Source organism: Leucoraja erinacea, chromosome 1, assembly GCF_028641065.1.
Source record: "Leucoraja erinacea ecotype New England chromosome 1, Leri_hhj_1, whole genome shotgun sequence".
NCBI lineage: Eukaryota > Metazoa > Chordata > Chondrichthyes > Rajiformes > Rajidae > Leucoraja > Leucoraja erinaceus.
Genome location: NC_073377.1, coordinates 11,992,572 through 12,007,881, shown reverse-complemented (window position 1 = coordinate 12,007,881; position 15,310 = coordinate 11,992,572). Strand labels below are relative to the sequence as shown.

Sequence of the window (15,310 nt, the reverse complement as noted above, 5' to 3'; positions counted from 1 at the left end):
AAAGTCCTGACATCCCAGGTATCAGTCTGGTGAACCTTCTCTGTACTCCCTCTATGGCAAGAATTGTTGAATTGTTAGACAATCAGTCTGAAGAAGGATCCCAACCCAAAACGTCACCTATCCATGTTCTCCAGAGATGATTCCTGGCTCATTCAGTTACTCCTGCACTTTGTATTCTACATAGGTTTAAACATTTATTTCCCACCACTGATGCTGCTCGATCTTCTGAGTTCCTTCAGCAGGTTGTTTGGTGCTCAAAATAGAGGCCTGGGCAAAGAGCCAGGGAGAGAATCATCCATTGGTCCCAAGCAAAGACGAACACCTTCCATACAGATGAATAAAAAACAAGAATATCGTGTATGTGTTCTACAGGTGGTTTAACTCCAAACCAACATAGCAACCAGAAGTGAACTCGAATTATCCAAAAGTACATCCAATCCATAATCCAACAAAACGATTCTCACAGAAATTGAAATATGAGGGGGAAAAAACAGAAAATGTTTCCACATACAATGCTGAACTTACAAGAAGTTGGCAAATGTATAAAAGATAGATAATCGTTTTTCCTCAGCTCATGGGCTTGTCATCTGCTTGATTTAGCTGAAACTGAGATCTGTTCAGCGCATCAGTGTTGTAATGACTTCACCAAGATGTGGGGAAATGTGCCCAATGGGATGAAATATTAAAGTAGAAACTAGATTTGCCAATTCTAACAACTCAGTCTGAACTCCAAAAAGATTGCGTAGGCCAAGGGGGACTGAGTGAAGGTGTTCAGCGAAACGATCGTCCAATCTGCGCTTGGTCTCGCCGATATATAAAGGAGTCCACACCGAGGACAACGGATACGGTAGATGAGGTTGGCAGACGTGCAAGTGGACATCCGCCTCATCTGAATAGCTAATGCTGTGCCCTTGTTTCAGACATGGAAGCAGGGATATGACAGAAAACTACAAGCCATTGATTCTTACATCAGTGGTGGGGAAATTATTGGAAGGGATTCTAAGAAATAGGATTTATTTGCATTAGGTACTGATTAGGATAGCCAGTCTGGCTTTGTGCATGGGATATCATGGCTCAAGAATTTGACTGAGTTTTGAATGTGACGATGAGGTCTAACGACACCAGAGTGGTGGACATTGTCTGCATTGAATTTAGAAAAGCTCTGACATGCTTCCACAAAGTGGATCGATCCAGAGGTTTATGCACATGAGATCTGGGGTTAAGCTTGGGTACAGAAATAGCTTGGTAGTGCTAGTGGAGGACTGTTACTCAGGGCTGGAGGAGGACTGTTACTCAGATTGCAGTGGCAAGCAGTGGGGTGTCACAGAAATCTGAACTGAGTTCTCTGTTGTTTGTCTCGTAATTTGGATGAGAATGCAGGTGGTATGATCAGTAAGAGGGTAACATGGACCTTAGTGAGGCATCATGGTCAGCTGATTCAGAAGATTAGTTTTGGTTTTTTTTTAGTTTAAGAGATACAGCGCAGAAACAGGCCCTTCAGGCTAACATTAACACTATCCTACACACACTAGGGTCAATTTACACACACACACATTAACCTGTATGCCTGTACGTCTTTGGAATGTGGGAGGAAACCGAAGATCTTGGAGAAAATCCACGCAGGTCACGGGGAGAACGTACAAGCTCCGTACAGACAGCACCCGTGATCGGGATCGAATCCAGGTCTCCAACGCTGCAAGCGCTGTAAGGCAGCAACTCTACCGCTGCCACCCCAGTGCATGGGATCCACAATGACCTTACCTTTGCCAGGATTTAACACCATTTGCCATTTTTCTGCTCAAATTTCCATCTGATTCACGGCCTGCTGCATCCTTTGACAAACTTCCTCATTGTCCACAATCCCGCCAGTTTTCCCGTGCAGTTAAACCAGGGCAAGTGCTTCTAAATAGAGAGGTCCTGGGATACAGCATGTAATTGGCAACACGGGTAGACAGGGTGGTGAAGAAGGCATAAGACATGCTTGCCTTCACCAGCCGAGACATTGACTACAAGATTTGGGACATCATGTTAGTTGTACAAAACATAGGTTGGGCCCCTCTTGGAATTTTGTGTGCAGTTCTGATCATCACATTACAAAAGAAATGTGAATGTATAGGACAGGTTGCAGGAAAGAGTCACACGATGTTTCCTGGATAACAGTGCTTGAGTTACAAGGAGAGATTAGATAAAATGGGTATATTTTTCCAGAAGCAAAGGAGGGTGAGCGGTGACATGATAAGGGCACAGATTTAGACAGAGATATGGCCTTTCATTTCACGTGGTAGTGTATGTAAAGCAAGGGGGCATGGTTTTAGTGGGAAGGGGGAGTTTTAAGGGGGATCTGAAGGATATTTTATTTCACATTGTTTTTGGTATGTGGAATGAGCTACCAAAGGAGGTGGTGGAGGCAGGAACTGTAATAACATTTCAGATACAATTGACAGGTATTTGAATGAGCAACAACAGACAGATATCGAATTAAAGCAGGCAATTGTGATTACTATGGATTGGCATGATGGTCAACTACGACACATTGAGCAAACGGGTCGCTTTCTATGGAGTACAATTCTATGAGTTGAAGCACATAGCTGCCAAACTCAGTTTGCAGAGTGGGGATTTGACCCGTTTAGTTGTATGGTGTCAAGGCAATATCTTCCCCCTCAATTTCGACGGAGAAAAGGAATAGGTGAAGTTTCGGGTCGGGACCGTTCTCCAGTCCGAAAAGTCACCCATTCCTTCTCTCCGAAGATGCTGCCTGTCCCGCTGAGTTACTCCAGCCTTTACCTTATCAATGTCTCACCTTTGTGTTTGTTGCTGTATTCATCATATCACGTATACTGATACGTGAACAAGGGATTTCATTGCACCCTGGTGAATTTGACAATAAACTAATCTGAATCGAATCTAACCTGAAAACTACAGCCTCAGCACGTGACTGGTTTTCTGAGTTTAAATCACTTCAGTGTCTACGTGATATTTTTTTTCTCTCTTCTGTCTTCATTTTCCCGAGTTTGTTCAGTCAGTCTGTCAACATCAACATCTCAAGTTTAGTTAGAAATAACTGCTATCGCTTTAATCGAGGGAACAGGGCCTATCTACTGAGTGGGTGAAGAGCTGTGGTCATTTACAAAAGCTGCCTCGATTAATCCCTTTAGTAAGTGCTTGCAAGCTTTAAAATAATTAGGGGAAGGGAGAACACAAAGGCAAAAAAAAAGGGTATGTGCCACCGAATACATAGATATGTTACAATTAATCCTCCTGGGTACACGGGAATCGAGTTGGTATATTCGGTGATTAATAGTGGATGTGGATTTATCTAACGTGGACAGAACCCTTTCTCTTCTCCCTCCCCCTTAGCCTCACCCCACACTCGCCAAAAACAACCACACAATCCCAAACCATGGAAAAGTGGAAAATTCATCACAATAAACATATAGTAATGGAAATAGCAAGGAAACATGAATGGAATTTCTTATTTACAGCGTGAAACAAACAACTGTGTTGTTCCAGCCCTGGTTGTTGTAAAATGAGTCGACAGTGGATGATTGGGAATGGCAGTATTGATCAAAGAAAGGGTCGTTGCAGGAAATTGCCATGTGTACAATTCCTCCACCTAGAAGCGGTTCTTTATATGCATATATATTTCTTTAACTGCACCGGAAGCCTATCGGAATAAACTTGTAAAAGGTGTAAAAAGGAAAAGGCACTTGATCTACAAGCAATTCTCTGCGGGAATGCCAGCTCGACGGCTTCGCTCGGAAGTCAGTTGTATATTTGTCCCTTCCTGGCCACTCGCCCTGAGATTAGATTTCTCTTTCTCATTACCAGTCTTAATAGACCCTTCAGACCCCATTCTATCCCCAGATATTATCTGACCCGTAGAATTAATTAATTATACCTAAAATATTATAGATTATTAAAAATAGCATAACTAATAGTGTAATATCTCAAGCTGTCGACTTTAATAGTCAACATTGTCTTGCCTGGTCTTATCAGGCTTGGACACCCGGTGAGAATATTGATTCCTGGTAATTTTAACCATCATCTCCTATCATGATAGGTAATTGTCAGATTTTACCATCGTCAGAGCTCATTTAAAATCGTTAACGAACAGGGCTGCATATAGTCAGACGCGATATTTCCTCAGCAACAACTTTAAACTACGATAGGGGTAGAAAATATAAGAGGGGTGGCGAGAGAGAAAGAGAGTGATAGAGAGAGAGCGAGAGATGGAGAGAGGGGGAGAGAATGAGAGAGAGTAAGAGAGACAGAGAGGGGGGAGGGGGGGGGGGGGGGGGGACAGTCGAGGTCCTGTATGATTTCAACCCCTTCTCTCGCGGAGACCTGTCTGGATCGCTGAGGTTTAATGGATCTTCGCGGAGCGTTGTTTAAACTTCTAATTATGATCCATGTTGGAGATAATATTAATTTAATAATCATGGGCTGTGCATAGAGCATTGACCTCAATTAAACTCATTACTGTCTTAACCTGCGTTCCCCTGTGCATTTTAAATCTTTCGCCGTAAGTACCTGACACTATTGATGGGACACGATTTGTTATGAGAGCTGGGAGCGAAGGAGGGGTGAGAGTGAAATTTGATTCCCCCCCCCCCCCCCCATCCCCATCAACACCCGTCCCTTTCCGTGCCGGTGTGGACCATGTTGGACCCAGTGTGGAATGAGCGCTATACACGCACAGAAAATAGCCGCACTTATTCACCAGAACGCTGAGTTATTTTAACTTATTTGCAAAGAATGCCAGGTTACTGACGCCGTCTACCATTATTAAGGAAGTTTTCATAAGGTCATAAGGAAATAGGATTAGAATTAGGCCATTCGGCCCCATCAAGTCTATTCCGCCATTGAATCGAGGCTGATCACTCTCCCCCCTTCTAACCCCATTCTCATGCCTTCTCCCCATAACCTCTGACACCTGTACTAATCAAGAAATTTCCCCCATTAGTTTATTTTTGTTCAGCTCGGGAATGGCCGGCGCTTTTTATCGCACGGCCTTAGTTCCAAGCTAGCGTTCACTTCAAGACGTGCATATGAATAGTTTGTCCCCTGGTGACCAACATGCGGGTATCTGATCGGAACCTGGAAAAGGTGAAATACATTTGAGAATCTTCTACTTTTCTCCTGTGCATGAACCCTCTCGGAATTGAGTTGCCCTGTCAGTTTGCTTCAGATGCGGGGCATTGTCGTTACCGAACTCTGGATAACTCGGACACGGATCAAAGAAGCTTCCAACCAACCTGCATTCATTTCCTTGTGGAGGGGAGGGGGCAGAATTAATATTAACACAGGTGATGCTAAATTGTACAAAAATGCAATGTCCTACATATTTCGGCTGTGGCCCTACCAATGCACAGCCTTATATATTTAATGGAGAAAAGGGAATTGGTGAAGTTTGCGGTCGGGACCCTTCTTCAGACTGTAGAAGGGTCCCGACCCAAACGTCACCTATTCCTTTTCTCCGTGGATGCTGCCTGTCCCGCTGAGTTACTCCAGCATTTTGTGCCTGTCTTCGGTGTAAACCAGCATCTGCAGTGCCTTCCAACATTTATATATTTAATATTATACACGGACTTTCTGTTAATTTCAGTAAATACCTTTTCCGTGCAGGGAAAATGTTCCCGATGTTTGGGGGAGTCCAGAACCAGGGGTCACAGCTTAAGAAAAAGGGGTAGGGCATTTAGGACTGAGATGATGAAAAACATTTTCACCCAGAGAGTTGTGAATCTTTGGAATTCTCTGTCACGGAAGGCAGTGGAGGCCAATTCACTGGATGTTTTCGAGAGTTAGATTTAGCTCTTAGGGCTAAAGGAATCAAGGGATATGGGGGGGGGGGGGGGGGGAGAGAGAACGGGGTACTGATTTTAGATGATCAGCCATGATCATATTAAATGGCGGTGTTGGCTCGAAGGGCCGAATGGCCTACTCCAGCACCTATTTCTCTATGTTTCTATATGTTTTTTCTAAAAGTTAGAAATCTTTTCACCTGTAAAACAACTATAGTCGGATGAAATCATCAGTTGGAGACGTGGCGAAAAGACATGATCATTCCCTGGCCGCTCGACTCAGTGCTGGTATGAAAATGATGTAAATAAGTGTTTCAAAAGCCATGCCGAACGCTGTGAAGTGCGGCGCTCGGCGGGTTAATTGGACGACATCATCTGGCCATGAAATAAACCTGTTAGACCTCCAATAAGTAAATAATCTGAAGGGGTCACGGGGAGAAATAATAAACGCGGCGCAGATTGTCGCAGATGTACTGATATAATTACTTCTCGCATTTCAGTCTAGGGCTACCCCTTTTCCAGACCCCATCTCCCACCCCACACACCCTCTCTCCCCTGCCTGCCTGCCTGCCTGCCTGCCTGGTGAATGATGACCAGTGATGAGACATTGTCATAAGTGCAGGAACTGACATGTTGTCACCACCCATCTGGCTGGGGCAGAGTGGTTTCCGAGCTCGGAAATATTTGGATTGGTCTTATTAACAGTAAGATCTCAGTGACACTTCTAGCACTCGGGTAATGCGCTCATTAATGTTTTCGACTGATTTCAGATGTAACTGTGCATCGGAAGCATTCGAGCATGGGAATTTCAGGGAGAATCAGCCCAGACCTTTGCTTTTATACATTGCAGTCAGTTATCATTCTGAAGTGGATCATATTTAATGTTTAGAATCATGGATTTGAAACCTTTGATACTTGCACGAACTTCCTGCCTTCCAATCCTTAGACAGTTGACTCTGACTCCAATGCCGAGTATCTCAGCCAATGTTACCTTGTAACTGCATTTTATTCTAATATCTACTTTGCTCAGAAGAGCAAACTACCGTTGCTGCTTTCATTTTGGCCGGTTCAAATTAAACAATGTTATTTCTCCAAGTCGCGAAAATCGGACGAACCTACCCACACACAGCTTGCCTCAAGTTAACTAAACTTTTATTTGTGCATCAGCTCGATAAAATTGTATGTTGGCAATTCACCTGGGTGGTATTATTGGAAAACACACATTTGTTGTGTCATCTCAGACAGTTGGCCAAACGCAGCCAGATATTCCACCCAAACTAACCCATCAAATGAAGATGGACACAGCGAGCTGGAGTAACTCCGCGGGTCAGCCAGCATCTCTGGAGAAAAGGAATATGTGACGTTTCGGGTCGAGACGTTTCGGTCTTCGGTCTCCGGTCTCGACCCGAAACGTCACCTATTCCTTCTCTCCGGAGCTGCTGCCTGACCCGCCGAGTTACTCCAACTCTTTGTGTCTATCTGCGGTTTAAACCGGCTTCTGCAGTTCCTTCCTATGCATAACCCATCAAGTGATATCGCTCAGCGCATTTGCTGGAAGTGTTATGCTAAAAATGCCCTTTCACGTTACCAAATGGGATGGATTGCGACGATATATTCTGCAAAGCGACAATTAATGATATTCACATACCGCCGTCATTCAAAAGGCTGAGTGTGTAAGGAAGGCCGCCTATAATCAAAGGGAAATTCAAATAGAGTATTTTTTTACAGCGTAGGTACTTGAAAAGGTAGCCTTAAATTATCTGACTTTTAATCATGTCTGATGCATTCACTTTTTTTTTGAGTAAAGATCTCTGTGCTGCACGGTCCACAGACTCCAGCGGGGAAAGGATATGGTGAATCAATGGGAACAGCTCGTGGAGTAATTTGCGGGAAATTAGAGGGTGGTCCCCTTGCTAAAGTTTGCCCGGCATTTGACAGGAGTCCACTGCTGTCCTTTACACCGTTTCATTTACATGCAAATGACTGCCGGCAGCTCCTCACCAAATAACAGAAGCAATCAGATACTGCAGCAGAGAAGGAGAAGAGAGTGAGTGTGTGTGTGAGAGAGAGAGAGAGTGAGAGAGAGAGAGAGAGAGAGAGAGAGAGAGAGAGTGAGAGAGAGAGAGAGAGAGAGGGAGAGAGAGAGAGAGAGAGAGAGAGAGACCTTTGATATGTTTTTTTTACACACACCGACTCCTAAACACTCTCCGATCAGCGGTAATTACACCGCGGCTGCCGGCCGAAGACATTCAAACTTTGAAGATTAACTTCAACTCCTTGCAATCTGTGGAGAGAAGGGCTGGCAATTTGCACTGACTGGATCCTTGTCAACTTTCATCTAGCAGTCAGGACATCTATATGATCCCTTGCAATTTTCTATTTTTTTCCCCCCACAATAACACGATTTGCCAGATGTATTAGGAGCTGTCGGAACGAGACGTTACATTTATTCAGATTTGTTACCGCTGATTGTTATGTGAATAACTTTAAGTACTTTAATCTTTTCTTTCTCTCCTTTCTGAAGTCTATTTATACGATGTATCTTTCTCAACGAGCAAGCCTCGAACTCGGCATGCGATATTCGTCATGTAGTTCCAATATTTTAAATTTAAAATAAGTAAGGCTCCGCGCATTCGATCTAATAGTTAAAACCCGAAGATTGTGCATTATGAGAAGATCTGCGCCAATAATTAAGCTGTATTAAAATAATAGCAAGCCGTACAATGTTATTTTGGAACCACAAATAATCATGGAGTGGACATATTCGCTTGTGCGTGAATTCGTGCTTGGTGCCGGGGTACTTTGATTTTAATATCTGTAGATTCAATTGAACCCCTCTGTACTGTTTAATACAATTGCACGCTAGCCATCCATCTTCCATGTACAATATCGCGGAATATATGATGTATGATGCACCCTGTATCGATGGGAGAAAAGTTTGTCCAAAATAAACACAGCCGGAAAATCTCCAGTACAACCTGGGCAAAAATCAGAACAAAATCATTACAGGGATCAAAGTGTCGCGGGCGTTGATTGAAGTCTAATAGTTTATTCGAGTTTGTCATATTACGGGGAATGGCTGCTGGGTGGCTTTGATTAAAGTCAAGGGCTTGCTGAGACCTAAACCCCGGCCGGGCACAAGATTCAGATGTTCTGGTAACCACCTCCACCCACCAGGCCGAACGTTACATCTGATTATCCGGCCGATTATTTCACCCAACTTTTAATTTCTTCTTTCCAAAGGATCATTGCCCGCGGGAATTGCCAAGGTCCTGTCCTTGTAGGTGTCACGAATCTGACGGAGGGAGAGAGAGAGAGAGAGAGAGAGAGAGAGAGAGACAGAAAAAACATCTATTTTTCGTGCCTACTTACCAAACGTACATCCTAAGGCAACTGATTCGCCGCCCGATCCTCAAAATATGAGAGGAAAACAGGTTCTAAATGCAAGAAAGTTAGGCCTTATATCTAAACATGACGCTGTAATGCATCAATCTAACCAGCATCTTTACAATCACTTTTTTAAAATAAAATTCAATATTCCATATAAATAAACGCTTTACCTTAAAAGCCCGCATGTCATCCATTAAATTGAAGCTAGCATTTGCATTAGTGAGTCGGTGTTTATAGTCAAAACCATCGTAATTTAAAATAGCTTAACTTTAATTTCTAGCAAGTATTCTTTGTTTTAATCTATTTTCTAGCTCTTAAGACTGGTGACGTTTTAAACAGAAGGCTAGGTGTTTAGGAGAAAATAGCTCTTTGTTTGACCCCCCCCCCCCACACCTCCTTCCCCATCTCAATTATTTAAGGAAAGCGCCACCCCTCCCAAATAAGGCTATTTAGATGGTTTCCAGATGAGTGGAAGCGCGCTGCAAAAGACCTGACAGCCAAGTATATCACAGGCAACATCATCCGTCTCTCTGTGTGATGTAGATTAGAGGCTATTAGGGGCAAGGGATTAATTTGTAGCCAATTACAAAACGTTGGTGAATATGAATGCATAAATAACATGCGGGCTGTCGTGTGTGTGTGGGGCAGAAATGTCTAGGGGGAGTCCTAGGGAGACAGTCAGGACCTTCTGAGGATCAGTAGCACTTTGTGACTTCACATTAACACCCTTGATCGATGCCAAGGGGTGAACCGGATTCAAAGATTTGACTGTGTACATAGCAGTGTTTTTTTTAAAGAGGGCTATTAAATAGTTTGCTGGGGGAGTCATGAATGTGAACAGAGACAAGGTACAACCCGCTGATATAACCTTACCATCACCGGTAGTGGCAGATCCGATGTCTTGTACCATCCACACTGAAGCCATGGATGTGAACGGGGAGCAGAGACTCCCTGCTAGTGACCTGGCTGCCTACTCCTGCCCGGCCGGCCGGGAGAGACAAGGGGACACACAGGGAATCGCTGGCCAAGAGGCGGTGGTCGTGGCCCCAGCTCCTACCAGCAACAACAGGACCACCTCTTTCTCGGTCTTAGACATTCTGGATCCCAACAAGTTTAACAGCAGCAAGCGGCGGCAGTGCAGCATTCTGTACAGAAGCGGCAGCGAGTACACAGTGGCAGCGGCGGGGGAAAGGGCTGCCAACGCTTTTTGTGAAATTGCAGATCGGAAAACGATAAACGATAGCGGGTTGGACACATGCAAGAAGGCAGCTGATATCTTCAGTAAGTATCCGCGACCCGTTCCCTGTCTTTAAAGCCCCGCGCCCACGCCTTGGGTGTAAGTTTTGACGCGACGGTTAAAAATAAAGGTGCTTTGGGCAAAGGGCGATCAGGTAACTTAGCACGACCGAGCCTCGTGAGCTGATGATCGCTGTCAATAATAAACTGTGCATGCGGACCCTTGATAACCAACGTTAAGGTAAGGTTATGTCAGTCACCAAGGCAAAGCTCCGCGCTGTACCAAGTCTGTTAAGTACCCAAGTAAGTAAAGAACCCCTTTCAGGCAAGATCTCAATGTTGGTTTATTGTAAAGATGTTTTTTTTTATTTTTATTTTGCGAGTCAGTATTCATGATATATCAGCTCCAAACACTCGTTATACGCTAAGATCCAATTACTTTTAAAATATAATTTAGATTCTCGTGTTCCATTCGGCCTTGACTCTTTATAAAGAGGTGCCTTGTTTAAAATAAAAAGGACCCTGCCGTTTAAAAAGCGCTTTATCCAATCTTTCAAAGACATCTCTGGAGTTTATCCTTCATGCTTTAGGCGACAGATTCAATTTTCTCTCTCCCCTTCGGTTTTTAGGACGAATCAGACTAATTGTGACAAAACGCTGCTTATCTCTAGAAAAACAATTAAATTTCTTCGATTACATTTAAGGTAAAATGTGCTTAGGAGCGCTAAAGAGCTCTTATAATGGCGAAAATCGCCCCAGAGTGCCATGTTGGGCTGCAGGGATCGATATCCTATTATCGAATTCTGCATATCTCTTTCAAACAGCTTGCGAACACTCCTAAAACGTCTAAATTATAGGGTCAAAATTCGGATAATTACTCGATTAAAACGTATTACAGTTATTAGTGGCTGCCATTGATCGAGGGTTGCGTTCGACCCAGAGTCCAGATTGCAGCCTCCACACGTCTTTCAAAAAAAAGTCCTAACTTTCTTCTCCCTAATCCGGTGACATTCGAAGAAAGAAAGACGGAGCGGTCGTCAAAAGTCATTCTCCCCGAAACTCGGGTTTAAAAGGCAAGGTGCTGCCCCAATTTGAGCCCAGAACACTGAAGTCGTTTCCTTGATGATATGCTGTCCAGTGTGTGTGTGTGTGTGTGTGTTCCGGTTAAAGTTTCAGGATGTACAGTTATTGTTTAAATCAAATGAAGCGTGTTACACACAGGGTAAGCAGACGAACTGCAAATTAAAATAAGAATGCATTGGAAGGTCAGGTTGTTAATTGCGGCCGCACCCAAGGGGCCGTTTCAATATTTCACATAACACACTGCACGTCGCCTATATTTGGATGTTGATTAAATGGTGGGAAGAATGAACAGCAACACGCTACAGCGCTGAGAACAAACACCTCCTGTGAAAATATGCAATTTCTGTTGAAAGTGGTAAATGTTTTTTAAGTGCGTTATTATTTCCCCGTCTATCTAATGAGGCTTTAATATGATTACAATTAATTTAAGTGTCTTGCAATTAGTTTCCGTAATAGACGGACTCACATTACAGACACCAGTCCACTTTAATTAACGCAGCTTTATATCTTTCAGGGATTTACCCCTAACCCACCCGATCAAGCATGAGCAAGTCTCTCGTACAGTAACTGTATTTTAGTGCTATTGTAAAATAGATATACACTCATGTCGACGAGTGCTTCTGGCCGTAGTCTACAGCGTTCTTATTTAAATAGTTACAAATAATGATATTGTCAATAGCATTCAAGCAATTTACCGTAAAAATAGATTATATCGGCAACAAAATAGAAGGTGTACAAGAGTTATACTCGGGTAAATAATTCTCGGGAAGTCGATACGCGCTTTATTCTTGACTAGACTAAGAATGCCACATGCTGTTGGGACCACGAAGGTCGTGTCTATTCGGCGCGTCTTCAGAAAATGACAGCAGAAATCGCCGAATTTGTCACCTGTTTACTCTGAGTGCTCATTTCTCACCTCCTCACTTTCCAGAATAAATCACGGGAGAGATAAGCCATGGAGAAAGCCTGTTTACGCCAACTATTACCGTCTATTTTCTTCGGTATTCGGTTACGAAGCCCGCAGTGTCCTCCTATTTTAATGCTAAGCGCAAGGGTCATTTGTGATACAGGGGACATAAGTCCCTGGAACTTTTTAAGTGATTCCGGAGCAACAAATTTGTCTGTTGTCGAGAACTGGCAATAACTTGCTTCAATTCAGCACAAAAGTTGTCCCTGAGCTAATTAAGTTGCGGGCATCGATTTCAAACACGGGAATTAATATTTAAGACACCTGACATTCCATCAACAGAATTAAATTGGTTTCAAGATCTTAGTACAGTTCACATGTTTGAAAGTAATGATTGAAATGAATTATAAAATCAAGTGTGGTCTGATTATAACTTTGACTTTTTAGTATAGTGTGTCATGGTTTAGAAGTGAATGGACATTAGAAGTTGAAGTATATTTAAAAGAAGCATTTAGAAAACAAGCATAGTGAGAAGTGATTTTCTCATCTTTTGGTCTTTAAAGTCCAACATGAAAATTATTGATGTCTAATTTTCTGTTTTTTTATCTGTCTCCACACCCACTTCCCCACCACCATCGCCGTCCCACGAAGAAGATGGAGATTTCCTCGACAGTTACAAAGCTGAGCAGCGAGAGAAGGACTTCTGCCGGACTTTAGAGGCGGAACGCGACAGCAGCGAGACGCCGCGGCGGGAGGAAGCCGAGGAGTTGAGTGAAGATAGCGGGGCCGGGAGGAGAGCGGGAGCGGGAGGTGGAGGCGCCCTGACCTCTCCAGGGGAGAGGATGGTCGGGGTGGAGGGAGAGGAGGACGAGGAGGAAGAAGAGGAAGAAGAGGAGGAAGAGGAGAGCGCCACGGGAGGTCTGAGCCCTGGGAGTCCCCAGAACCAACAGAGCCAGCAGTCCCAAGCCCAAGGTGGCCAGCAGCCAAGCCAGGGCCAGCAGCACAAGAGCAAGAGGAAACGCAGCGGCTCCGACGCCAAGTCAGGCAAGCCCCGGCGGGCCCGCACTGCCTTCACCTACGAGCAGCTGGTGGCGCTGGAGAACAAGTTCAAGTCGACCCGCTATCTGTCGGTGTGCGAGCGCCTGAACCTGGCGCTGTCCCTCAGCCTCACCGAGACCCAGGTGAAGATCTGGTTCCAAAACCGCAGGACCAAGTGGAAGAAGCAGAACCCCGGGGCGGACACCAGCGCTCCCACCGGGGGAGGAGGAGGGCCAGGTGGAGGCGGCGGAGGGCCAATGGGTGGGAACGGCTTGGGAGGCCCATCGGCCGGTCACCTTGGGGGTCTCAGCCCCATGAGCTCGGCCTCGCCGGTGACCGGGGCTCTGTCCATGCACTCGGCTTACTCCACCGCGGGCGGGCTGGTATGCGCCGCACAGTTGCCCTTCCTCCCCTCTCCCGCCGCCGTGCTCTCCCCCTTCATGCTCAGTTCGCAGACTTACGGGGCACCGGCCTTTTATGCGCCGCACTTACAATGAAAGACCAGAGGCGAGGAAGTTGGGCGGCCGACGTATGTATGTATGTGTGAGTGCGTGTGTCAGAAAATTAGACTCCCTTTGCCTCCCAGAACCACTCAAAACAAACCAATCAAAAGAATAAAAACAATCTCATCCCTTCTATTAGAGAGAGAACAAATACCCCCCCACAATAATAGTTTAAAGCCCAGAAATCCATACAATCTGCTTGTTTTGTAACAATTCCGTATTTGGGCTGTTGATTATTACAATTGAAACATTCACCCATATGCTGTTTAGAATAACACATCGGAATAGTTTAGTATTTCCCCCCATAGTCAGATTGTAATTATTAAACCTTTGCACATTGATTTATTTTTAAATCGCAGAAGTTTGATTCCTCTTCCGTTATTGCACACAGCAGAATAGAAGTTCCTTCCTACACATACTGACTTTTAAGTTTGCTTTCATTCACTAAGGTTTTTTTTTCATATTGGCATATTAATCACACAAATGCGCCACAGGGTAAACCAGGAGTTCAGCCCTTCGCATGTGAACAAGCTGTAAGCGTTTCTGCTTATTACAGGTTAAGTTTGTTTTGAATCCTCCATCGTGATCAGACGAACATAAATGGTCATGGTGCATTTCTGCGCGATGATCAAAATCAGTGTCGTCGCCCCCCCCCCCCCCCCCCCCCCCCCCCCCCCCCCCCCCCCCCCCCCCCCCATCACTCCCTCCCATAAAACTTATTTCACCAAGAGCAAAAAGGGCAAACGTGCTTATCAATTCACAAATGCACCCCACCCCCTGCCACCAACCCTCAGCCCCAAAAGAGAACTTTATTCGGGGGGCGATTTTACTAAGTGCGGCGGTGAGAAGACGAGGGGTCCCAGAAGTCTGCACGCAGTCATTATTCGTACAAAGTCGGCGGGACTTTGACAGCACTAAGTAAACAAAAACAAAAAAAAACAATGAACACTTTCACTCTGTAATTGGATACTTGGGGCGGCGTTTATGGAGAGAGGTTGTGGTATTTCGAGAATGCGTTCGACCCAAACGGTGACAGGTACTTTGTTAAGGAATTTGCAGAGAAGGGTTACTCTGAGCATTTTATGTGTAGATTGTCTCCGAGGTCTTCGGTTTCCAGTAAATTATAAAAGTCAGAGTGTTGAAATTAATATGTAGAGCTCATTTAGGGTATTTCCTTTTCCTTGTAAACCGAGAGAAATCAAACCCCTTTTAACTGCAGCGAAAGCCAGTGCACGTGGAGCGTTCGAAGAAGGCAGCTTGACATTTAATTCTGGCCAAAACAAAAATGTTTTTCCCTTTCTGTCCTTCGCCGATTGTTTTGTTTTTTTCTGCCCAGATCTGTTTTGGGGATA

The 15,310-nt window shown here is 44.6% G+C and overlaps 1 protein-coding gene across 1 annotated transcript; it reads left to right on the top strand.

Annotated features, from left to right (window-relative positions):
* Window positions 1–9,853: 9,853 nt before the first annotated feature.
* On the top strand, window positions 9,854–14,612 carry nkx1.2lb (NK1 transcription factor related 2-like,b). Its single transcript, XM_055637267.1, has 2 exons — window positions 9,854–10,472; window positions 13,069–14,612. The coding sequence occupies exons 1-2, from the start codon at window positions 10,019–10,021 to the stop codon at window positions 13,950–13,952; spliced, it is 1,338 nt and encodes a 445-aa protein (XP_055493242.1). The 5' UTR covers window positions 9,854–10,018; the 3' UTR covers window positions 13,953–14,612.
* Window positions 14,613–15,310: the final 698 nt, after the last annotated feature.